Below are 27,872 nucleotides of genomic sequence, written 5' to 3'. Positions count from 1 at the left end.
TCGGTTGTAACGAGTGGTTATTTCAGTCACTGTTGCCCTTCTATCAGCTCGAACCAGTCTGGCCATTCTCCTCTGACCTCTGGCATCAACAAGGCATTTCCGCCCACAGAACTGCCGCTCACTGGATGTTTTTTCTTTTTCGGACCATTCTCTGTAAACCCTAGAGATGGTTGTGCGTGAAAATCCCAGTAGATTAGCAGTTTCTGAAATACTCAGACCAGCCCTTCTGGCACCAACAATCATGCCACGTTCAAAGTCACTCAAATCACCTTTCTTCCCCATACTGATGCTCGGTTTGAACTGCAGGAGATTGTCTTGACCATGTCTACATGCCTAAATGCACTGAGTTGCCGCCATGTGATTGGCTGCTTAGAAATTAAGTGTTAACGAGCAGTTGGACAGGTGTACCTAATAAAGTGGCCGGTGAGTGTATATAGTATATACACTAGCTGACTAACTGACCTTCATCTTTCTGATTACGGTTCCATTAAAATGATTAAACAACTAAGAAAAAAAATTGTGGTAAGTATCGTTTAATGGTTCCGATTATTCTTATTGATTCCTAATTTCAATTCCAATAATAAGGTAAAAACTTAAAAAACGTATAATTCACATTTATTTTAAGTCTTATTGCAAAACATTTAATTGTAGTTGAATATCATGAACAAAATTCAATAGGCTAAAAACACTTACACAAGGAACTTTTGCCTATATAATTTGAAAATACCATAGCAAAAACATCTAGCCTAACTAAAATAAATTTCAAGCATTATTAAAGACAAGTAAACGCTCAGTAATTAAAAAAGAACAAATAAAAAATTACCAATCGCAACAAATAAATACAACTGAACAAATATACGATTTAAATAAGTGTTTTAAGGTTTTCAGGTATTCAGGTTCAGAAACTAATCAAATGTAAAATAACACTGCACTTTATAAATAAAATTTACATTACAAATATAGTTACAAAAGTTATTCAGTCAAGACCGAGGGAATTTTCTCTTTGTCTTTTGTTGTTTGATTAGTGTTATTATAGAGACGGCAGCAGGAATATTAGGCAGCTGTCACTTTAAGAGCTGCACGGATCCATTCAAGCGTGCACATCCAAAGCGCGCTCACAAAAAAGAGATTTTAAACCATGCGATACCCATCCTTATCCAGGACAGCCCCTTTTTAGTGCTAGCTAGATTTTAAAAACCTTTTGCATTGACTTATTTTTATAGGCCAACCCAGAAGTTACTGTAGCATCACCCTGGTTCTCTCGACAAAAAAACAATAGGGTTTTCCACTTGCTGCTAAATTATTGCGGAAAATAAGATGTGACCTACAAAATTTTATGATTTCTAAAAAAAAAAAAATCGAGAATTTTTTTTTAGAATGAACACAACTTTTATAATTTTTTAAGCTTAAATGTGTTCTCTTGAGCAGGTGAACTTTTAAATCTGTTTAATGGAATTTTTGTCTACTTAAAGTTTTTTTGGAAAGATATTTCGTCAGCTGAACAATCTGGGTTGCTAAACAATCCATTGAACGCACAGCCTCATTTTCATTCCTGTCAAAAAATGTAATATGGCGCTAGCCTGACCAAGGTCTATTCCCTACGCAAACACTTCTATCTAGCTAAATTTCATGCATGCCGTTCCAAAATGTCTGAAACATGCAAGTGTGCATTGCTTTCTAAATGTTACCGCAAGAGGCACTGTAGTGGGCATTAGCGCAAACTTTTGACATGTTAATGGAAGCTGCCTGGATAGTAAGATATGGGTTAATTGCACAGTCATTTGAAAGGTACTCTATCGACCCCTTTGGCAGTAATGCAAAACAACAAGCTTGCTTTCTCGTAGGGTTTGACACCTGATTTCAGTTCCGCCCCCTTAGCACTTTCTAACTCTATTTCAGATGTACTGTGTGTAACCTGCAGTTTAAACAATAGGCACAACATGGCAACTGTGTTTGCTCTTTGTGTGTATCTAGAAGCCAAGATAAGACACCAGTGGGTGAAAGCAAGTGTGCACTTGTGTCTGTCAATGCACAGACCTGTGCTTGTTCCTGTGTGTGTTTGTCATTATGTCAGATGGGATAGGCCAGGCATTGTTCGGGACTATAGAGCAGGAGGGACTGTGAACAGCATGGTAAATGTTTAGACAGGTTGCAGTTGGAATTCATGACTGCAGTGCATACACTTATTTTTTTTTTTTTTTTTTTTTTTTTTTTTTTACTGTGTGTACTACTGTTACTATTGCTCATTCTCTGGGTTAGGGTTTTTTTCAGACACCCTAACATTGTGCCTGTGACTTTTGCATGGTCTAACGCCACTCAGATTTTCTTCAGAAAAATACTGTATCTAGTTTCTCTCATTGTGTCTTTTCAGCCTGTAGGTGCCTATGAATACTTCGAAAAAAATGAAATGGACCTCTACTGAGGAAATAGACCCCAGATGTGCTTGAAATCCTAGAGAATGGCGAAAAGCCGACATCCCGCCTCTATTTAGACCCCCTCGGTTCGCAGTGGGAGAGTTCGGTTCCCTCCGTGGCCCACAATGGCCTTAAGGACCCAGTTTGTGGTTCGATCTGGATTTGACTTGTGGGTTTAACTACGTCTTGTGACAGATTTACACTACTGGACAAAAGTTTGAGATAATTAAGTCTTTTTGAATACATTTTAAAATGCAATTTATTCCTGTAAAATTTATATTAAAAACAGCAGCAATTCAGCATATCAAAATGATTTCAGAAGGATCATGTGACACTGAAGACTGGAGTAATGATGCTGAAAATTCACAGGAATAAATTAGATTTTAAAATATATTACTGTTTCAACTGTACTTTTTCTAAAGTGAACACAGCCTTAGTGAGCACAAGAGACTTTTTTCAAAAATGTTTAAAACTTCCAAACTTTTGAGCGGTAGTGTACAAAAGACCGGCTACTTGGCAGAGCTGCTTTGTCTGTTCTTCAATTTAAACTTTGAGATCTTTAAGCATAACATTTATTTTGGTACAAGAAGTTCTTAGAATCTAGATTAATAAAAAAGCAGTAAAAGTGGATTACATTAAAGCACTCTATACCTTAAAGTCAGCCATGACCTACAGAAAACAAACAGCAAAAAATGTTTACAGATCTTAAAAGTCATTACAAGTATAAGATCTGTAAACATTTTTTGCTGTTTGTTTTGTGTAGGTCATGGCTGACTTTAAGGTAAAGAGTGCTCTCCCCAGATCAGCTTGTGTAGACGTCTTCACTCCCCACAGCAAGAGTTGAGGTGTTGTCTTTCACAGAGATTCCTAGCCAGCAGTGAAGTTGAGGATTTATGCCCCTGATTAATTGCTTTTCTAATAAATCTCAGGTATGGACCTTGCGGCGCGCCCCAGCCGGTGGGGTGGAGTTTTTTAGAGGAAGTGGAAATTAGTTTTTTTCCCTCGAGACCCTCTCATAGAAGACGCAAAACTGACATTATATTACAGTTAGTGTTTTCACTTTATGTAATATCTTTTGAGCATTCATCCTTTTATGGTAGATTAACCTCAGAATGCACAGATATAAAAAATATGGACTACATCAGTAGTCGATTAACTATTATAATATTTGGTGGCCATATTTTAAATCCATACTTTTTACTTTTGGGTTGGTTTGAGGTTTTTCCCCCCCAAACTGGATTTTCAATACTTTCAAACTATGCTCTATCAAGCCAGCACTCAAAATGACTTGACTTGGACACTTTTTATCGCAGTATAAATGAATCTCATGTTATTTTAATTCTACTTACTTGCAATTCTACATCCGGTTTGCTTTCTCAATTCATATTCAATTCAGGAATTAAATTAGAATAGTAGTATCTCTTGAGTAACTAGAACTTCACAGTAAAATGCAATACAGTGATAATTATATATGATCGATTAGAAAAACATTATACAATCATGATCAATACATTATAATTTACAATTAATTTGTTGTGGAAACACAAGCCCCAGTCACAAATATACATTGTGCATCCTTACATTAAGCCAAAACATACCTGCATGTCCATGTTTCTTCTCCATCTTGGATGGTTTTTATCCGATCCAGTCCTCCATGACGTTGCATCTGTCATCGCCGCATGTTTTTGGAGCTTTCTGATTTCATCTCTGATTTATTATTGTGTATTTGTTTTTAAACGGCTATTCATGCAACATGACGAAAGGTGCTTCTCAAACACAGTTCTTGTTTTCTTTTCTTTATCCTCTGTATTCCTCACTATGGTGATGTCAATGAGCCTTAGCGGGAGTGTGGGCCGTCTGTCAACATTGCCTTCATTGTCGTGTGAAAGCAGGTTGGCAGGAGGACTTGAAGACGGATGCCGCTGTGTTCATCGTGCCAATCTTTTAAACAAACACAGGGGAGTGAGAAACGCAGACAGAAACACACGGATTAAATTGGTTTCAATTTGTCCTTTTAGCAGTCACAGTTCACTTCACTGTGCTTATGAACTGATGTTGGATCAGAGCTCGTACCCTCAGACTCTTCACCACATCCTGCCTCGGCAGAAGACAAAAGTGGCTTTGGATCAGCTGGAAAGAATGGGACAGAGAGCATGTCGTTTCTTGCCATTTTTTTTTTCTTACCTGGCCTTCAGCCTGTGCTATCACATCCTCCTCTGATAGCACTTTGCTGAGCTAGCGGAACTGACAGATTTATGGATGCAAAGGGAAGAAAATATGCTCCACGTGGTTATTTTTTGCTCGTTTGGCTTTTTTAGTTGTTTTTTAGTCTTCAGCATCCCATGATACCCTCTGCTATCATTTTAGATACAGGCGTCAGCTAGATCAGTTTACCAGGAGATAACGATAATTAATTTACAATTGATTTGGAAACCAAATCTTGATTTTCTAGACGTTCAGTTCTTTTAGTGGTTTATGGAACATCTGCATTGTTTCCGCAGATGTGGACAGAATATCTTAATAAATAAAAAAAATGAAAGCATTAGTGGTGTTGTCATGATAATGAGCACATGCTTTATTTTCTGTCAGCTGTGTACAGTAAATGCACTTTTATATAATAACTTTTTACGTAAATATATTAAAATAAGAACTGGTTCTTTTAAATAATAATATTTCAAAATGTTGTTATTTTTGCTCCAATAAATGCAACCTTGGTGAGCATAAGAGACTAAAAAAGAGACCAAACCCGAACTTTTGAACGGTAGATTATATTCTGCAGAATTAATGGGGACTGTAGTTTAACAAGCCTCAAACAGAATGCAAAAACATCATAAAAGTAGTCCGTATGACTACGTCCGCCCTAGTTCTCCGTGAGTCATTTGAACTATTTGTGCATTACTTCTTTTATGTCCTTTTTGAAGTTTGAATGTTCCAGTTCTCATTCATTGTAATTGCATGGAAAAGCGTGACAGAATCTCGTGACAAAATTGTTTGCCTTTGTGAACTATTCCTTTAAGAGAGATATATCAAACTAGATCCATTAAATGCAAACTTGCAGTGCACGAAGAATTTTACAAACATCGTCCATTTATTCTTCCTCAAAATTACTTAAATACTGAACCGTTAAGGAACTGGAACTATGTAATCATTTAATGTTTGAAATATCCCTTCCTTGATTTGAAAAGCAAAGTGATGGTTACGTTTTGGTGTGTCTTTTAAACTGGCCATCTTTGGAGCAAGCAGTTGCGTGCAAACACTGAATCTTTGAGAGTGATTTGGGGACAGGCTCTGAGGAGAGAAGGCCTTTGGTGCAGCGGTGAGCTCAGCCTCGAGACTCACGGCCAACAGAGCCGTCAGGGAAGTGGAACAGACTCGGAGATAATGACCAGCCAGACTCCATCTCTCTGTCTCTCTCTCGTCTTAACTCTTTGACAACCTTTATCCAAGTGTCTTCTGCATGAACCGTTCTGACTCCCCCGAGATCACAGGCTTCTGTAAGTATGTGCTAACTACAGTGTTTCCTTACAGCGCCATGGTAAAAGAAACATTTTTCCAGAGATGTAAGCTTGCAGTCTGAATTATGATGAGGTATCACATGTATCATTACGTATTTCCATTGTCTTCACTGGCCGCACTCAAACAGTGTAGCCTGATTCATGAACAACATGACTCTTATGAGGTGATTCATTTAATGAATTTCTCAAATTATACTGTAAAAAGATGCGTTTAAAACACTCATTTGGAACGGAGTTTAAATGTTTTTTTAAGTAGAATCTTACTCCCATCCATAGTGCTAACCAACTTTAGCCATCTAGCAGAAAATAAGCGTTTTTCTGGCTTTCTGACCTGCTACTGTGAACTTGCTCCTGCTATTCTGTTTCTACGGTTGTCAAAAGTGTCTGCGAATCATTTCCCCCACATCGTATTCCGAGAAAAGGTTTGTTTCTCAATGTCTCCAGACCTGTTGGAACAGGCAGACAGTCCCTCATTGATGGCAGAAAGCATGTCCAAAGGGCAGTTACTGACATCAGCCCCTTATTGCACACTTCTTCATCCCACCCCATGCATCTCTCTGTTTACATGCAGTTGGACTTGGTTGTATTCGTAGTCCGTATACAGTTTCCATTTTGCAGATTTTATTACAGGTAAAATAGATGAATAATTCCTAGATCTGACTTCATTATATTTTAGATATTAGAACAATTCACCAGGGAAGACTAATAGCCTTAAATGCACTCTGACATAGAGTGCACCATACAGTGGTGAAATCAACCACATTAGACCATACCTTACAATTTTAACATTTACTTATTTTATCAGTAATGATATCTGCAATTAAGTCTGCTGCTCAGATGAGTTTCTGGTGTGTGATCAGTGTCTCTTGCAATTAATTTATTAAATTATTCATTTATTATTATTATTATTTTTTTTTGCATTTATTTAACTGGCTTAAGTTCATGTAAGGAATAATGTAAATCCAGCTGGTTGTTATCGCAGAATAAACCGGAATAACATACCACTGGATGACGAGATTGTCCAATCAGAATCAAGTATTGCACAGACCCGTATAATAAAACAAGTTAAGACACTTTTTGGACAATTTTTCTTGATTTTAGCTTGACTTGTTGAATTTATCATCTGTTTGTTCTGGTTTCTTCCTGGTTTCCCCTAAAAATGGACGTTGCATCTTTGCAAAATCTCTTTACAGGCTCTTGCATGTACCAGCAGCCAAGATTCCCTTTCAGAGGATGATCGCAAGCTGCACATTTAATGGCTGTGGATTTCACATTTCACTTAAGCATATCCAAAGATCTGTAGCACATCTTTCACATTAAAGGGGTCATCATATTCTACGCTTTTGTTGCATTTTATTAGCCTGGCTCCGTCAATTTTTTACCGGTCCAATCAGTGAACAGAGGGAGTGGCTGAGAACGATGACGTTGATGTCATACGTCATGACCAAACGTTAGCGATTGGTTATGGCAGATCCAGAGTGGCTCTGGGCAGATCCAATAGTTTTAGACATCAACATAGTACCCGCCTACAAGGAAGTTAACGCTTGTCAATGGAGATCAGACTCTCTGTACAAATGAAATGTACGAGAGTCTGGTGGGACCAGGCTAGCATTTTATACCTTTCCCCCTGAAGTCTATTGTAATGTTATTCAAGGTTTCTTGCACCAGAACAGTTGTGATTTAGCTTTGCATGACCATTATCCACCTGCTCTTTGACTTTTTATGCTACTGTACCTTTAAGAATTTTCTATGCCTTTAAGTATGCCTTTCTATGCCTTTAAGTAGTCAATCACAAAGTAAGACCTTTGTGATTGACTAACCCCTGCATACCTGCACAGCCCTTTCGGTTTTTCATTTATTTCAAAAGAGAAAGAAAAATCCTGTTTTTCATTATGTATCCATCTAGAATTACTACTATACTGTATTTTTTACAATTACGTGGTGTTTTACATATGTTCCTATAATGCAGTATTGTTCGCGTGTACACGTCTGTCTGCAGGCTCGAAAGCAAACAAATACTCTCTCGTTGCTCACCCTTGCTTGCTTGTCATCGGACTGCTCTGAATAAGTCAGCTCACTCTTTAGGGCTCTCCGTATAGTCTTTTGATGACAGAGTGATGAACACGAGTGTGAAAACCTTTCCCTCACTACCCATCGAACATATCGCCACCCCTCCTTGCCTTGCCCCACAAAATGCCTTTTATTTTCACGTTCCACAGGGTCCCTCGTTCCCATGCTGTCCGTCTTGTGAAAACAGGACACATAGTTTCCACTGCGGGCTAATGAAAGACGAATCCTGTCTGTAATGGTGGGACTTTCACAAGGCTGCTTCTAGTTTGACCAAATACTGAACTAAACCCACTTAATCTGCGCGGGCTTTAGTGTGTGAGTGCGTGTCCGTAAGTTCGTGCAGCGTGTCAGTGCACTTTCGCCTTCGCCAGAAATAGCTTAATTGTGTTTGAAGAAATCTGCACCGAGGCGTTTGCTTGTTTACACTGCGGTCACAATGGTGTGTGTGTATATTTGTTTGGCTCTGTGTGACTATGCGCAGTCCCCTAAAAGACACGCAACTCAAGGCATGAGAAGGCCATCTGCTGTTCCCCCTCTTTTTCTCTCCTGGTTTCCCGCTAATCTACAGCATTCGACATACCGATGCACTGACCGAGCTCTTCCTCTTCTTGTTTTTGCATTCATAGGGTCAGTACCGGCCTTCAGACCTCCTGTGCCCTGAAACGTACGCTTGGGTGTCCATCGAGAGATGCATTTCCCGCCTTGAGATCTCCGCCTACTCTCGTCTCAACGAGAACGCCCAAGCAGGTTAGCCTTCAGTGGGACTATAAAACACTTACACATCAAATCCATCTCACAAGAAAATATCAGGTTGTTTTTAAAGTTTTCGTGTTTTAATGGCTCATTTTCTCTCCTAATTGTCATTACTGCATCTGGACGCTTTACTTTTGACTTTAACTCATTTGTTTTGACATCATTGAATTATATTATTTTTTATTAAATACAGCATACAGGAAGTTCAACAAATACCAACATATATGGTTTATTTATATTTATTTACGGTACATATGTTTATATATTTATGTTTTAATTACAATAATAAGAACTGCCCTTCATTTTTTTTTAAATTGGTTTAACAAAAAATATTATTATTATTATGCCCTGTTTTAACACTAAAATAAGCAAAATATAATTTCATATTTTCTTTTGATTTTGGAATGAAATTTCACCCTAGATTTTCAATTTTATATATAAATAACAATACATTACATTAAAATCATATAGAAAAATGATATAGTAAAAAAAAAACAATAAAACAATACAAATTATATATTATAATATATTAAAATGTTAATGTAATATATTATTATTATTTTTTTATTATGCTTTTGCTATATAATTTATATATATATATATATATATATATATATATATATATATATAACATTTATAATAATATTTTAGTAATATATAATTAATTTATATATAATTTTAATGATATTTATATCCTATTTAGTCTAAAATAGGCTTTATTTCTATAAGCAAAATACAATTCCTATTTTTTTGCCACATTGTGAGGTTCACCCACTGTCACCTGTTCTGTTGCACGTTCAAAAAGATCCTGTAGTTGAACCTCTAAACTCTCAAAAGACATTGGCAGTTCTTCCCTTTTCCAGAGCCAATCTGACAAGACCTGACAAAGTTTTAGGTCCAGCCAACCTTTCCCTAACACAGCTGACTGCGCTTATCAAATGCTGTCTGTTTAGTGTCAAAATTGCATCAGGTTATTGGACTCTGGGTCAGATGGAGCGAGCTCTGATGGAGATCCATCATCACAAGTGGGTTCGGGACCCATTTGACCACGTCATGACACTTTACTATCAGACTTGCTAATCAGTTTGACAGATCGGTGGAGTCTGCAGGGGCCAACTGTAAAATCAATATGTAACAGCAGTTCCCATGTCTGTAATTGCACAATATATGTCATTTGTGTCAACTTAATTACGGTAGCCATTCTCTCCTTGGATGCCATTGCTTTGGAGCTCAATTTGTAAACTGTCAAGTGTGTTTATAGATTTCAGTTCTGTGAACAAAAGGAGGGGTGCATTGGTCCTGGGTTTTGTGTGTTGAAATAACAGGACTGGATCCAGGCATGGAGAGCATCCAGGATTCTGTTGCGGCAGTCAAGCGGGTCAGTGCTGTGGTCTCAGCCCAGAACTCTGGGGTTGATGACGATAATAATAATAATAATAATGTCAGTACCGACAAGTAGACGCCATGCTTGGGCCAAAGAGGGAGGGTGAGGCGCTGAAGAGCTCTTCTTATTCTTCCCTGCTTTTTCGTTTTTGTTTCTCTTTGCCTAACTTTCAAGTACATTAGCAATGTTTAAACACCTTTTCAGTGTTTATTAGTACTGTTTTTCTCATTTTAGAATAATAGTAAAGTCTTGAACACTATGAAATAACACCTGGAAGTATATAGTGACCAAAATAATGCAATCTGTCTCATATTTGAACTGCACATTTATTGGCATTCATCAACCAACTTCATGAACTGCATCATGAACATGTATACTGGACATTTTTGTATGGTGTCCGCTCCAAACATCCATTTAAAATATCGTTTAATACAGAAATTCGAACATAGGAATGATTTGTATTTGTTTACAAAACTATCAAAAGGTTTTCAAAATCAGTTATCAGTTAAAATAAGTAGTATCACTAGTAGTTCATTTAGTTTTTACTGTTTCTTGTGCTTAATTAAATAGTTTTAATTGTGAAAAGTGGGCGTTACAGTACATACCAGAATGGAGTCAAGTGGTTGGAGAAATTGAGAAGTAAGAGGGATTCGTCAGGTCATACTAAAAACAAATTATGTTTTTTAACTTTGAACAAACTGCACAGATGAATCGTCTACATAAGACCAGAAATTTGTATCAAGGCAGTAAATAGGTTAAGTAAGAATGCTTCAATCCTATGGAATCTTTTCCAACAGAACTTCTCAGAACTTCTTTGTATAAATGGTTTGTTTGATAAATATTTTGCCTAATTTGATTATTCATCCATCAACATAAGTGTAGTTCTTGCAGCACAACTCATTCCGCAGAATTTCTTTTCCACTACCAGGAAATGTGGGGCGAAAATTCAATCTAATCCTGTTTTTGACAAACAGTGTTATTACATTTAAAAGTGTGTCCCACTTGTAGCTGAGAACACATTGCTGATGTGCTTCTATGCAGTACTTATGTAATTTGAGAGGCGCATAGAGTCTCCGTTGTTTATATTGCCCAGTTAAATCAGGATGTGCCACTCGAGCCCACAGCAGAGGTGTGCTGACCGTCACGCGCAAAGATAGTTCACTATTTAAAGAACATGGTTTATAGAGGCGTATCTGTTATTCTGTCAACATTGTGAATTCATATTTAATGCTGGGTGATATGGCAGATAAAAGAAGGATTGCTTTAGGATGCCAGAGACACGTCCACCCCGGACAGACAACAATGCATTTATTTTTCCTTCTCGTCGTGATCTTTATCCGACCATACCCTCATGTGTGTTTAATGCCAGACGTCCCTCTTCACCCAAAAATGATAATGCTGTCATTATTTACTTACCCTCATATCATTCCAAACCTGTATGCTGTTATTTCTACAAAACAAAACAAAAAATAATAAAAAAATTAACGTATACACTACCGTTCAAGTTTGGGGTCAGTAAGATTTTTTTTAATGTGAAAGAAATCTCTTATTTTTAGCCGCCAGGGCTGCATTTATTTGATCAAAAATACAGTAAAAACAGTAATATTGTGAAATATTATTACAATTTAAAGTTTTATAAAAAAAAAAAAAAAAATGTATACCTGTGGTGGCAAAGCTGAATTTTCAGCATCATTACTACAGTCTTCAAAGTTTCAAATTTGCTGCTCATGCAACTTTTCTTATTATTATTAATGTGGAAACGGTTGAGCTGCTTAAAATTTTTTTTACAAGTTGTGATGCAATTTTTTTAGGATTATTTGAAAGCAAGGGGAAAAAAACTGCTTTTATTTGAAATATACTTTTTTTTCTTTTCTTTTTTACAATTTAAAATGTCTGGAATTTTGGATCAATTTAATACTAAATATTCACCAAGGATGCAACAAATAAGTATTAATTTCTTTAAAAACAAAAACAAAAAAAAAACATTTGAACTCCAAACTTTTGAATTACTTTTGAATTTACTTATTGGAGCTCCGCTGTCACTAGTCATTATGAACTATATTATATGTCAAATGTGAAGATTCATAAAAAAAAAAAAAATTGGGGGTTTGGAACAACATGAGCAACATAATTTTTCATTTATGGGTGAATTTTTCCCTAAAAGGAACAATAGCAGTACTTTCAGAAATTGATCTCACCCATCTGATCATGGCAGTTAACACACTTTCCTTCATCAGGTTAATTTGTCTTCACATTCGACCCTGTCGGCCCTGTAAACACACTGGGGCAAGTGTAAGTGGGCCTGTACTTCTCTTGTGTGTAAATATTTAAGTTATAGCTGAGCGTTTGGATGTTTAAATGGAGTGAGGGTTGAGGTAAAGGTCAAGGAGAGATTACGTTCACGGTCAGCAGATCCTCAGCAATGTGTGGCGTTTGAACTCGCCTCTGAAGCCGCTGATGAAGAGGGTGTAAAAACTCTATGATCCTTATGGGATTGTCATGTAAGTGAGTGATACCGTTTCCGTATGGACATGATATTTAGTACGAAGTAGAGCTGCACGATTCTTGATAAATTTAATTTTTTAATTTTTTTTCATCATGATCATGATTCTGAATGGACAACTAAACAAAATAACATGTAATTTACCAGAGGTTCTGAAAAAATGTTAGTTGCTACAGTCTTTTAAAAAATATTTATCAATTAGATTTTTTTTAAGTCAGTTTGAATGAATGATTCAATGACTCTCCTATAAAGACTTCACCTGTTTCATGACTGGATGAATCAGCGTTTTTGAATGAATCTCTTGAGTGAATGATTGAAATTAAGTCACTTGTTTCCACCTACTGGTGTAATGTAATTGATATAATCTTTGTTTGAAGTGTCCAGTTACTTTCAAAACGTGATTACCGGTAGTCTATTTTGACCATTTGCCTGGTTAGGACACATGTTAGGATGACCGTTTTCTAAATCAAAAATGCAAAAATGATATTGTCAAGTCTATAAATTATATACAGTAGTTAAGAAAAATTATTTGAATATGTTTTTTTTTTTTTTTTTTTGAGTGAATGATGCCAATAAGAATGACCTCATTGCAGTCCTTATAGCTTCCCACACATTTGGTACTGGTTTTGATTGCAGAGCTTGGGAGGCCCTTGGTCTTGTTTGACCTACCTCCGTGCTGACTGGCAACCAGACACGGGCCTTCCTTTCCCCCAGTGTTTTTAAATCGTTCTTGTGGTGCCTCCAGTCCTACATGACCTGTTGTTCTTGGCCTGACAGACCAACTATTTCAGGCCTGTTTCTCAGCAGAGCTCAAGGCCAGCGGTCTGACGGTTGGTTACAAGGTCGATGTTTAGATTCTATGAAAGCCACATTAGGAAACTAATCTAGAAATGTCTGCGTTTATAAACTACATGCCCTCTTTCAAAAACTGAGAGAAATATGATGCTTTTAATAATAGTTTATTTGGAACTATGAAATTGTCCTAAGCTAAGGTTAAGCTCACCCTCTTAGAGAGAGAATTCGTCCATCATTTACTCACCCTCATGTTGTTCCAAACATATATATACATTCTTCTGTAGAAATGAAAAGAAGATATTTTAGTAAATGTCTTTTTTTTTTGGACATACAATGGAAGTCATTTGGTTCCAGTGTTGCTTGGTTCCTAACATCTTCACAAAATCTTTTTATGTTCCACAAAAAAAAGTCATCTTTCACAGTCAAGTCTATCTGTTGTGGAAACAGGTTTAGATGATGATGTGAGATTAAATAATATTTTATTTTTATTTAAATGTCATTTGTGCATGAGCATTTTCAAACTTTGCCACATCAAGATTTTGATGTCATTAGCACTAAACATTGTTTCTTGTGTCTCATAACAATTACAATGATTTTAAATTACTTTATTTAAAAAAGTCTTTAAAACTGATTTGTTTTAAATTCTTTCCCCTTTTTTTCCCCGAAAGATTTTAAATCAATTTACATTTTCCGGTCAACTGTTACTTGAATTTTTCATTGTCATCTACAAAGCAGTATGAGTCTGACCCAAAAAAACACATGGTTTGCGGTTCAGACTAGTTCTTCTCGTAGTTATATTTGATTCTAGTACTGGTGACCTATCTGACATAATGTATATTTGTACTGAACTAACAGACCTTGATTGATTGATTAAATTAGGTGTGTGAGTTCAAAGTTGAAGCAAAAACATTCTGCCAGACACTACAGAGTCATGGCAATGAGTGATCAATCCAGAGGAGGAAGCTCATTTTAATGAGGTGCTTGTGGAGCACGTTTACTCTCATACTGTTGAACTCTTCAATCCTGATGAGGTAAATCTGGCTGTGAGTCTGTACTGTGTTTGTCTGGCAACATCCAGTGACAGAGTACCAAGCTGTCATGAGCTTCTCCTGTAATTTTAGAATAATTATATTTACAGTACGAGTTGAGCGCCACAAAATTGTTGTGAAAATGTTTGGCTTTTTGGCTTGTTTACACTGCTACATTCAACAGATTTGTTTTTCAAATTCGATCTTTAGGACTGATAGTCTAGGCTAAATCTACGGCGCGTTTGCAAAATAAACTAAATCATGTGATCTGTGAGTTTGAGGTCTGAAGTAAATGTGATGAGAAAAAAAACAACTCTTTTTTTATTGTGTTGTATTCGCTGCCAACACACAAAGCTATCAGTTTGAATTAGTCCAATGAATTATTTGCTGAATCTGTCAGAGCGGTTACTGAATTAATGTTACTCACTGATTGAGTGGATATTTATATCATAATGTATAGTTAAAGATACCGTACATGCACACAGAAAAGTTTAAACATAAATAGTTTAAGTAGCCTATTTTCCAAAAACTTAGTTCTGTAGGAAACTTCTGCAGTTGCTCTTTCTCTTCGAGGAGCGTGCCGGGGTGTCAGCCCGACTCTCATTCCAGAGAAAGTCCGATCTATCACCTTTGACCTCTGACCCCGGGATAGATCTGGCCCTAAAGCAGCGTGTCAGTGAACCTCTGGTGCGGCTGATTGAGAAAGTCTGATGCCGCTTGACAGGAGTGTTAATCGAGTCAAAGGATGGATGAATGGAGTAAGAATGGGTCGGGGGAAGGAGTGTTTATATACACAGCGGATGTTTGGATTGTCTGACTGAATAGAGCCCAACTGTCGTGACGGCTCTGTACAGTGTTATTGATGTGCTTAATTAAGCAGCTAAAAGCGTTCATTCTGAACTGTTTATTGCTGTTTGATATCTCGACACCGTTTTCATTTTCTTTTACTTTCCTTTAAATGAGACTTTTGTCTTTGCTAAATGTCAAAAAATGTGCACCAGTGTACAGAACCACATTGTTTACATATAAATTCATTTAAAAAAAAGTTTATTGGTTATACTGTTTCAAATTGATAACGTTTCGTTAGTGATTCATTAAAACAATCGCACAGAGAGTCATTTGGGTAACACTTTACTTGAAGGGGTGTGCAAAAGACTGACATGACACCTTCATAACCATGACATGACATATGTCATGAATATGAAGTTGGGTTTATGCATGTTTATGACAACTGTCATTAAGTGTCTTTCGCTCAATTATGACATTTTGAATGCAAATATGACATTGTTTAAGATGTCTTTCAAATAAATGAAATAATATATAATATTTTGTTGTCTGATGCAATGAAATTCAGACCTTTTTAAATGTCAAAAATACATGTTGAGGTCTCTGTAGCTGAATAGGACTTACAAATCTATGAATATCTATGTGTTCTGTATCTTTGTCCAGATCCTGGTCTGTAATGGAGAAAGATGCTAGCTACTCCAGACTGTAAGACGATAGATGTGTGCAGACAGATAAAGCAGGATAAATCGAGTGCAAGGAAGACAGACAGCAAAAGAGTGAGCAAGAGAAAAAAAAATGGACATCTTTATGACATCTTGACATAAACCATAACATCATAACCTGTCAGTGTATTTGTCATGACAACTTGACATTAAATTAAATTAAACTGTCATGTGGTTGGTTTTGACATTGGCTGTCATGAGGCCATTATAACTGAGTCATGAATATTTTTCGTGACCTCAACTACAGTGGTACAAATTGAATTTGTCATTAAAAAGTTATAATGGCTTCATGACAGCCAATGTCAAAACCAACCACCTGACAGTTTAATGTAATGTTAACCAATAAAACTAAGTGGTTTCTTAAGTTTGATAATTAATCTGCTAGGTCATGTTTATGACAGGTTGTGTTGTCTTAGTAATGTCCAGTTGTCATGACAAAGACACTGACAGGTTATGATGTATTTGTTTATGTCAAGGTGTCATAACAAAGACATTTCAAACAATGTCATATTTGCATTAAAAATGTCATAACTGAGCGAATGACACTTAATGACAGTTGTCATAAACATGCATACAACTTCCCTCATATTCATAACATGTGTCATGTCATGATTATGAAGGTGTCATGTTAGTCTTATGCACACCCCTTCAAGTAAAGTGTTACCGTCATTTGTTCATGAATCAGACTACTCTTGTCGTGCTGTACAGTATGTTTGTTTTTGTATGCAGCCAGTGAAGACAACAATATAGAAATTTGTGTTCTCTGGATTATATTACATTACCTAATAGATTCATAGCTAGTGTAACGGAGCCCAGCTAGTGAGAGCTATGCAGGTAAACCTCACTCCCCTGATCTCAAGAGGCGCACTAGCGACTGCCATCTTTATTAGCGCGCCCGCCTCCTGTGCCAGCGACCCGGGGTCGAGTAGGACCTGAGGGGTTACACTAGGCCCCATTTAGTATAGATGACCTCACCCACTGGGTACCTCTGCATTTTTTTTCCTGTGTAAAATATGCCCACTTGAGTTGCATAATACCATGCTGAGCATACACTCTACCGCATTTTAGACACATTCACTTGGGTTGTCTCTTTAAAATGCTAATGTATTACGCAACCTGTTTACCCCGGAGGACCACAGCCCTTAGTTCTGTGTTCAAGGTATCACATTTGTGCTGATTTCGAATTTTGACTTGCACTTGAATTTTAAACTTAAATGCTTATTTTATTTTATTCAAGCAACTACAGTTTGCAAGCAAAAAAAGAAAAGTGCCAGTGTATGAATAAAAAAAGATATGCAGTATTAAAGTATAAAGTAAGCTTTCATTTTCCTCTAACAGGGTAGTTGCAGTACCTTACTGGGACAGAAACCGAGTATTGAGCGCCTGAAGGGGTTTTCCAGGGAATGTTTTTTCTTCTTTTTGAGTGGAAATAATAAAGCTCTCAGTGTTTGGTTTGGGGGTGTAGGCAGGGACTTCATACGGTTATGAGAGAACGTCCAGAACTTGCTGTTCACGGGTCTCGTCTACTCTTCATTTATCATAATTTATTGGATGTAGTATGATAGACTGCCAGCTAACTCTCTTTTTCCTCTCTCCATTTTTTTTTCTCTTGCTCACTCTTTTGCTGTCTGTCTTCCTTGCACTCGATTTATCCTGCTTTATCTGTCTGCACACATCTATCGTCTTACAGTCTGGAGTAGCTAGCATCTTTCTCCATTACAGACCAGGATCTGGACAAAGATACAGAACACATAGATATTCATAGATTTGTAAGTCCTATTCAGCTACAGAGACCTCAACATGTATTTTTGACATTTAAAAAGGTCTGAATTTCATTGCATCAGACAACAAAATATTATATATTATTTCATTTATTTGAAAGAAAGATGCACAACGGTTTTTCAATGAAACAATAGATGTACTGTTCAAATATTCTGACTCTTTGTGATTGAGACATGTTTTGTTTGCAGATTACATATATATAAAGGAATTTCGATTTTTTTTTTAGGTGTTTTTTAAGTGTTCAAATACTTTCTGGGACCATTGTACACCAAAAGTACAGAGTGCTTCTAATCCATCTCGTTTTATTTGATTTCTTTCTCCAACTTCACTGCTTAAAAAAAGATCTTTGCCAAGGGTGGAATTGACTATTTTCAGGCTGGTTTGTGTTGGTTAGTGGTGCTCTGGTGCTGGACAAATGATCTGGAAGAACACCAGCATCAATAACACAACATATGCAGGTCTTTCATCAGCGTTCTCTCTCTCTTTTTTTATCAGCATGAGAGAACAGTGTGGGCACTGTAGTTTTATATTTCATTTCTCTTTCACTTCTCTTTTCTCATACCCCTCAATCTCCCACAAAACTCGAGCCAAGTTTGAACAGTGCCTGTGTGGCGGATGGGTTCTACTGGATATATTACAGGGAAACGGTGTAAATTAAACCCCCTATGTGTGTGAAATGATGAGGACTAATTTACATTACCCAGCATCCCCCATGAAATCTCTGTCAGCTGGCTTCCAGATGAGGCGCTTCAGCGAGAGCCATGAGCTGGTGTCAGATCTGTTAATAACAATCATAACTTTCACTAAAAGAATCGCTGGAGCAATATATTGTTACTCATCTGTCACTGTTGGCCTGGAGTTTTGCATATCCCTGTGTTTATTTTCTCTTCTGTTTCTCCAGCTCTGTTTAAGGCTAGTGGCCTATAGTTTGTATATTTATGTCACTTTTTGTTATGGCAAAGCACATTTGCAATATTCTGTTATTTTCTCAGCACTTTCTGCCTTTATATAAATATATGGCACTACCAGAGATATACACATGGGGGAAACACAAAATTCTCCAAAGCTGTTCACCAAACCTATTATTAAATTTCATATTGAATTCACCAATGAAGTCTGACAATAACTGTGTCATGAATTTTGTTTCTTATGCTCACGTGGCATTAAAAAAAGCGTATTTTTCAGGCTAGACCAGCTAATGCGCACCAGCGGAGCTTCTAACACCAGCTGTGCAGTGACGCGATGACTTTATCAATCGCCGATTGGCTCTTTAATTTAGAAGGCGGGGCTTACTCCACCATATTGTGCGTTGCACTTTCTCTCATTCATAATTAAAGGAGCTGTATGTAAGAAATTTATTTCAATTAATCATAAAATGGCCCTGATATGTCACTAGACATTAAGAAATCATGTTCATTTCAAATACTTATATCACTGACAACAGTAGTCCGGCCAGGATATTGTCATTTAAAACTGATGTTGATGTTGTCATGTTGTGTTTTGGTCTGATGCTCCACCCTCCACCTATCTACCAATCACGAAGTCAGTAGTGTTGCGAGATCCGGGTTGCCAGCTCTGCTCTAGTTACCACTTCTTGGAGCAGACTACGTTCCTGCTGGATCCTGCAGCCTATCTGGCAACCTTGAGTCAGGGAGGAGGGGGAGGGGATACACCGCTCTACAGTAATTTGAAAGTGATTGCAGTACCAGTTTTGGCCACAATCTTACATACAGCTCCTTTAATATGAGTATTGTATATATTTGTATATCTAAATTCTTTGTATCTATGATTGCCACATTCAAAACTTTGCTTTTTCAGTTAAAAATGACGTTGAGTTGACGTTGTAATTCTTCAATTGGGTTAGCCAGCCTGGCCTAGAAAGTTTATTCTCCCCTTTTTAACCTCCCGCTGCCTTGGAGGGCCATTTTCAGGCTTCTACAAATGACTGCATTCTTTTTTTGCAGCAATTCTTGTTTTAACAGCTCATGGGGGAAGGTGTTGGCTTCTTGACTGAATACGCAATGTGTGTCTGAATTTTGGCTTGCCGGAGTGGATTGAAGTCCTATAAACAAATGAGAACCGACCAAGCTGTTCCTTCACTGAAGGAGTCATTGTTAGACGTCTCTGGCTGCTCTTCTGTGCTGAGCCGCTGGTTCTGGAACGATTCTGCTTCTATGTTTGTGACGATTGAGGTCAAGCTGTAGTAACCCTGGCTGACCTGGTGTTGTTGCCTAAGGGTGGAGAGATCCTTTTTCATCATCATACCTGGGTAATTGTTAGTTGGAATCTGCACCTGACCCTCATTTGAACCTTTGAGGGTGAGTTAAGACCTTGTGCACTGATGTGCATCCTCCACCCAGTGACTTAACTTCACGTTGTTTCAGTCATGAATGTAAAATTGAAGTAGCTTTGTGTCTTGGTGAGCTGCTTACCTAGCCAATATTTTTAGGCAAAAGTGAAAATGTGCATGGTGTTTGCCTGTTCAAAAGTTGAAGGGGTGGTTGAATATGATTTCACTTTTCTAACTTTAGTTAGTGTGTAATGTTGCTGTTTGAGCATAAACTACATCTGCAAAGTTACGACGCTCAAAGTTCAAAGCAAAGGGAGATATTTGCTTTTAAAGAAATCGCTTTTTAAGGACTACAACAAACTGCTGGTAGGGACTACACGAGCTTCTTCCTGGGTTAGTGACATCACCAACCCTAAAATTTACATAAACCCCGCCCCCGGAACACGATTTATGGATTATCAAGACAGAATATGCTAATCAATGACTAGAAGATAACTACACAAAAGCTACATAAATTCACCAACTAACCATTCAGAAATGTTGTCTACATGTTGTCACTTCTTCTTGAGTCTCTCCATCTTTCTGACTTCGGTTTGAACATTTTTCAGTGCGTGTGTGTGTGAGGTAAAAGGACACGAGCTCTTGAAGCTCCGGCCCCTGTGCCGGGAGCAGCAGCTCATTTGCATTTAAAGGGGCAGACAAAAACGGTCCGTTTTTTTGCTCACCCTCAAAAAGTGACAACTTTAACATGCTATATAAAAATATCTGTGGGGTATTTTGAGCTAAAACTTCACACACACAAAGACTTATTTTACATCTTGTGAAAAGTGCATTTTACCACCCCTTTAAGGTGATGCGGTTGCTTACCTGTGTGATGCTACATGGTTGTAAGGGTGTTTCGGGTAGTTGCCAATTTGTAATGATCCTGCAGCACTTTAATTTCTCAGGATTTGGCTAACTTCTCCTCTTTCTGTGTCCTTCTTTAGGTGATGCTCTTGCGCTGAAGGATCTGGGCCGGGCGTTAGTGCTCCACAGGAGGACAGTGATGCCCTATGCGGCCTACGCCCGTAAGCGGAAGGGTTCGAACGACGAGAAAGAAGTGGAGCAATACGCTAGTCTGGTGGGCCAGTCGTGTGCAGAGAGAATTCTGCTTTACAGAGCTTAGAGCCCCTTTATACCTTACAAACATCTGTCTGTCTTTCAAAACATGTAAGTGTTTGTAGGCTTGTCTGTTTATTGTCTCCTTGATTGTATATTTGTCTGCTTTTCTTTGTTTTTGTCATTTTCCTCCTCCAGAAGTATTTTCCCCATCTGTGTGTACTGTTTGCTTTCTTTTTTTGTACTGCAGTGGATTGCTTCACTCACCCTGTCTTTCGTAATCGCTTTGAACTCTACTTTTATATTATCTCGCCAGCAGCGCTTTGCAATAATCCCACTTGCACCACGCAACGACCAGGCACACATGTTGTCTCACGGTGTATCCCAGAGTATTACTCATTTACAACTCACCAATCACATCTTAACTAGCTATATATTACAAGAAATGATGTGCGACCCTAGTTCTGAATATATGTCATGTCTGGATGGTATTTCTAGACTGCGGATGCCCTGAAACGTTTGGCCTTTTGTGACATAATCACTGCTTTCCCAAAGTGTTTAATGTTCCAGATATTTATATTCTTCTAAAGAAACTAATACCATTCAAAGCAGGTGCTATGACACACTGTAAGTTATACAGCACACGACTTGTTATTGGCTTTGCTGGATAGTTGAATCCATTCATTTTCCTGTGGAACAGATCTTTCTTTTCTCACTTTGTCTTTCAGTTGAAGTAATAACTTTTAATATTATTGTTTTGTTTCAAGTAAAATAAAAAAAATGATATAACAACTGGTTTGGTCTCGATTTGTTGAAATTTGTGGGACTCAAAACACCATTTTTTTGTATTTAAGGCGCTAAAACGTCGTCTCTGCAGCTGTAGGTGACATTCTCTGGGCCAAACTCCAGTCCTCGTTCCTGTGCTTCAGTCAGATCTAAAGACTAACGTGTGAATGCTGATGCAGAGCTGACTCACGCGCGTCTGGCCGGGGACGGTGTGTTTTGTCGGCAGAACTGGCCTTGGTGTTGAACCAGAAGCGAGAGCCAGCTGTAGATCGAGGAAACATGCTAAATGAACCACGAGACTTCAGCAGGAGTCACCTGACATCTAATGCAATTCATTCTGTCTTTGGATAGACACGTGAATAACTCTTAGTCGATAGTCAAACGTTTTTTGTCCAAGAACGGCCCACTTACTCAGGAATAGATCGTTTGACTGACATGTAAAGTGACCAATCACACGTTGTTATTTATTTTACATGCGTTTTTTAAAGCCGGGTTTATCAGTTTACGCTGCCATAATAGGTTGGTGTGCGAAAAAATAACTAAATGCCCAGCGGTGTATTTACATGAGTGTTGTGAATTTCTGTTAATCCAAAAAAAAAAGAAAATGTGAAAGTATTGTTAATTTTTACCGATTGTTATGGTCTCTTGCTCGCCAAGGCTCCATTTATTTAATCAAAAAAGTAAACCGTTAAAAATTGTAAAAATAATTTTCTATTTAAAAATATTTTACAATGTCATTTATTCCTGTGATCAAAGCTGAATGTTCAGCATTATTACTCCAGTCTTCAGTGTCACATGATCCTTCAGAAATCACTCTAATATAATGATTTGCTGCTCAAGAAACATTTCTGATTATTATCAATGTTGAAAACAGTATTCTTTGATGAATGGACAGTTCAAAAGAAAAGGATTTATTTGAAATGGAAATCTTTTGTAACATTTTAAAATGACTTTACTGCCAATGAAATGAAATGATTTAAATGACTTTTTGATCAATTTAATGTGTCCCTGCTGAATAAAAGTATTAATTTCCTCACCCCATACGTTTGAACAGTAGTTTAGTTCTACAGGTCAATATTTAGTTCATTTTCACCAACAAAGTGTCATTAAAAGATTTGTTGCCATTAACCTGGAGAACGTTGTGGAATCTAGTGCTAAGTCTTCAGCCGTAAACATGAGGTAGACTATCCTGTACACCCGTGTACGTGGGATGTTTTGGGACCGTGCCGTCTGTGGGTGTGTGTCGTCTACATGCCTTTGTAACTGTGTTTTATCTTTCTCTTCTAGTCTCCCGGTTCTCTGTTGGCGCTGCCACACTGTGTTAGTGTCTCTGTGCTGTGTATGTGGACTCTGGAGCCAGGACTGGAAAAAACACCAGGCATCACTTTACCATTATAGAAGATTTGGCTATGATACAGTATGTTTAAGAGGGCTGTGAGCCACAAGCTATTTGAGATGACAGACAAAACTATTTAGTTAGTCCTAAATCATCGAGTCCTGCTTTAGCATCCTCATTAAATCCGATCAGCCTCACATTATCTCATTTACTGGTTACCATTTAATGTTTCAATTTCAATTCGTTAAGATTTTTACTACCAGCTAAAATGGACTTATTGCATTTGCTCCTTTAGAAGCCTTTGTTTCTGCAGGATTGTGGGATATTGAAGATGGTGAAGGATATATCTATGCTGCCATCTAACCACATGAAGTCATACGAGTAGAAAGGATCTTATGCAGACATTGGATTCAGACGTGCCTTCATTCCTCTGTATACTACTTGCAAAGGTATCATTTTTCAGGTTTTGGGACACATCCGAGATCGTTTCCATCCACTGTAATCCACTCTGATGCTGCATTCCGCTTAATCTAGCTTATTTCAGTGGAAGTAAACTCTGATATTGTTTAAAGCATGTTCAAACACACGAACTTTGGTAAATCCCCTCTACTGAGCTCATAGCGCACAGTTTAATTTGAAGAAATGCACTTGAGTTTAGTACCATCGAGTGGCGACCACAGGACAGAAACACTGGTTGCTTTGTGGCGCTGGTGAAGATTTTTCTCTGCTCTTAGACTCTCTTCAAGTTTCATGGAATTAACCGCCGGGTTTCCGCACGGATAGGCCACATGAACCAAAGGGAAGCGGAGAAAAGGAAAACGGTAAACATGGAATGAGATGAGAGGATGTAATGTAACCTCTGGTAATGATTCTGCCGTCATCCCACTCAATCCACTGCCATTGGGTTCAGCGAATCAGATTATTTAGATGAGTTGAGCATGGTGAGGTTAGCTTTCTGTTATTTGAACGGTCTTGATTAAAGTTTTATACCGTATTAAACATAAAAACTATATTATGATGCTAATACCATGATATTCTTTGCATTTCTATTAAAATACTAGTCTAGGGGACATAAATGTAGCACTCAAACAGCACTAGTGAACTACTGTTTAAAAGGTCTTATTATTTATTTATTTTATTAATTGTATGTAACGAAGGTGCATTAAATTGATAAAAAGTGACTGTAAATACATTTATAATGTTACAAACGATTTATTTTTCAAAGATATGCTGTTCTTTTAATCAAAGAATCCCAGAATCTTTTTTAATCAAAATTGACACAAAAATATAAAGCAGCAAAACTGTTAATCAGAAATGTTTCTTGAGCAGCAAATCAGCATATTATAATGATTTCTGAAGGCTCATGTGACACTGAAGACTGGAGTAATGATGCTGAAAATACGGCTTTGATCACAGGAATAAATGACATTTTACAATATATTCACTTAGAAAAAAAGATATTTTGAATTGTAATAATATTCCACAATTTTTACTGTATTTTTGATCGAATAAATGCAGACTTGGCGAGTACCATAGTATTACCTTCTGTCACTGTGGTACCATTTATTTTGTTCTTCCCATCTAATCAAATCTCAGATCTGGGTTGAATCATGGATTTGAAATATTTGGGCTTTTGGTGCATCAGAATAAACGTGGCACACAGGCACGTCCCCTGTACACATTATCTCTCCTCTGGGCTCCTTTATCTGTCCATTCAGAGAAGCTTGTTTTCCTCTCGCCACGGGGGCTCCATCTAAACACTCACAATGCCCACCAGTGTGTGTGTTTGTGATACGTACGTGCGCTTTATACATGTTTGTGCTGGCACGGACACAAGAAAGAGTATGAGTGTTTCTTCTCTGGACTCGTATGAGGGCTGTATCCTGGCAGGAGGGGTCCACTTTCTAATTTTGTGGTTTTATTTTTGATTTTTGTGCTTTTGACTTGTTCTTTTGGAAGCATCTAGTTTAGTTTGGCAGCCGGATATTCTCAGATATTCTTTATATCGCTCAATCAACAGTGATGATCGCATGGAAGCTTTACGTGAATCACTGCTCAAGTTTGATTCGTTGAAACCATCCATATGTCGCAGTTTCCTAACCTCTCTTTCTCTTTGTGTTTTTCATGGCACCCGGACGGGCCCTGAGCGGAAGCGCAGTGGCCAGAGGAAGATCTGGAGTGTATTGTGAACAGGGGCCCGGGATTAAGTGTACCAGGGCCTAAATGCAGGGCTTTTCTCTGAGGGATTAGGCCTGGGGCCTGTGGGACGCCGCCTTCCCTTTGGCTCTGTCAGGAAAATTCATCTGCTTTCAACCGTGATGCTTTTGCACGTCCGCTGGCAGCCGTATTATATAATAGTGCCCAACTGCCCATATTATGATCATTTACAAGTTTATAGTTTTATTTTAGGATCTGCTAATATAGGGTTTTTCAATCTTTTAGATGCCACAGACCCCCCATCCCAAAATTTAAAAGGCCCCTGTCTTTAATAAACACCAGATTTATACACTGAAAAAAAATATTATAAATCTAAAATTAGTTTCTGTTTGTCTAAAGTTACATTATTTGCTTTTCTACTCAGTAATGTGTTGTTACATTTATTATTTATTTATTTATATTAATAAATATATAAACCATTTTATATTTTAATCACATTTTTTATTATCATCCTAATTATTTAATTTTCTTGACTTTTCCACGGACTCCCTGTCACTCCTTTTTTACCTTCCGCCTGAAACCGCTGTTTTAGTTCCCGTCTCTTTAACCCTCAGACGGTCTTCGGTCATTTATGACCGGAAAATTTTCTGTTTTGAATTTCTAAAAATCACAGCTTCATCGGAATGTTATGAAACTTGGTGACTTTTATGGCATTAGGTATGTGATTAAAAAAAAAATTGAGGTCATGATCCGAGCATGCTAAGTGGTCGTAAAAAAAAAAAGTCACACTTGTGGTCTTCGGTCAAAAATGACCGACCCATAGGAAATGAATGGGAAATTTACAAAAACACAAAAATTCTCTGAATTTTTGTCTGTACAATCTACAAATCGGCCACGATTCAAAAAAAAAGTACACTGCAGTAAAGGGGTGATACTCTATAACATCAAGAGTGCAAAAATTCACACCCACCCACACACACACACACATACAAACACACTTTTATACACATACACACCAATAAATTCAGATTACAAAAAATCTGTTTGAATTTTTAAAAATCACAGCTTCATCGGAATGTTACGAAACTTGGAGACTTTTCTGGCATTAGATATGTGAACACACAAAAAAATGTAGTTCATGATCCGAGCATGCTAAGTGGTCGTAAAAAAAATAGTGACGATTTTGGTCTTCGGTCAAAAATGACCCCCATAGGAAATGAATGGGAAATTGACAAAAACACAAAAATTATCAACAAATCGGCCACAATGAAGAAAAAAGTGCTCAGCAATGAAGGGGTGAAACTCTAAAACATCAAGAGTGAAAAACATAACATAATTAATAATCATAATTAATATATATATATAATTAATATAATAATTATTAAAATTATTAAAATAATAATTAATAAAATGTTATAAACCTTGGCAAAAAGTATTATTTGAGAATTTCTAAAAAAAATACATTCAATCCACATCTTAAAAGTAAGTAATTTGGTCCAAAAACAACTAGAATTCACAAGCATCTCCATTTAGAGCTATACAGGCATCTAGTGGTAAACCCATGCAATAACATGATTTATTTAATTTTATGTTTAATATATATATATATATATATATATATATATTTTTTTTTTCTGAAAGCCTAGTCTCTATTTTAACCGAAAATACTGCATAGAAGAAAAATAAATGAAAAATAAAATAAAAAATTCATTATTTTCAATGGCAAAAAATGTACCATAAATATTGCATACATATTAATAAGTTCAATCAAATTGTCTCAAAATACTAAATTAAAAGGAAAAAATATTATAGAACAAAAATAAATTGCATTGGTTTTACTGGGATGGAGGAAGTTTCATTTTTAGGTGTCCGGTCACTTCTGACCGGGAAGGCCCAGGATGTGACTCCGAAACGAAGACCGTCTGAGGGTTAAAGCCCGCCTTTCCAAAAAGCCCAGTCTGCTCTGATTGGTCAGCTGGCCCAGTCTTTTGTGATTGGTCAACCGCTTAGAGCATGTATCAGAAATGTAACAGCTGTAAACAGTATTGTATCTATGATAACTATGGTGTCGGTATTGGAAGTCCATTGTTTTTTAGACTCGCAGCAAATAAAAAGTGTCTCCTCAACATCTACAATTTAATTCATTAACACGTTATTTGTCCCCAAGTGGCAATTTACGAGGTCATGTAGAGTAACATAAACAAGATACTGTACATATGGAGCCCCACACATGATATTCAGGAGAAAATATTTATATTGTGGCCTCGAATTAACAAATCGTTAATACGTCAACACATTTTACTCATTCATTCTCTTGTTTTAAAGGGATAGTTCACCCAAAAATGACAATTCTGTCATCATTTACTCACCCTTACATATACCTTTACATTTTTGGGTTAACTATCCCTTTAAGTAAATTGTGAGCATGATATAATAATTCGATACCTTGTTTA

At 37.2% G+C, this 27,872-nt stretch overlaps 1 protein-coding gene across 7 annotated transcripts in view; it reads left to right on the top strand.

Annotated features, from left to right (window-relative positions):
• The window catches only part of LOC130085077 (arginyl-tRNA--protein transferase 1), an 81,513-nt gene extending 60,010 nt beyond the window's left edge, over positions 1 to 21,503 (top strand). For all 7 annotated transcript variants that reach the window (XM_056250651.1, XM_056250647.1, XM_056250650.1 and 4 more), the window contains 2 exons: positions 8,626 to 8,746; positions 21,029 to 21,503. In XM_056250651.1, the coding sequence (XP_056106626.1) occupies positions 8,626 to 8,746; positions 21,029 to 21,207 (300 nt within the window). In that variant the 3' untranslated portion in view covers positions 21,208 to 21,503. The remainder of the gene's footprint in view (positions 1 to 8,625; positions 8,747 to 21,028) is intronic.
• The last annotated feature ends 6,369 nt before the right edge of the window (positions 21,504 to 27,872 follow it).

Source organism: Rhinichthys klamathensis, unplaced genomic scaffold (assembly GCF_029890125.1).
Source record: "Rhinichthys klamathensis goyatoka isolate OS25496 unplaced genomic scaffold, OSU_Roscu_1.1 h1tg000072l_1, whole genome shotgun sequence".
NCBI lineage: Eukaryota > Metazoa > Chordata > Actinopteri > Cypriniformes > Leuciscidae > Rhinichthys > Rhinichthys klamathensis.
Note: the sequence above shows the minus strand (reverse complement) of the source record. Positions and strands in the feature narration are given on the sequence as shown.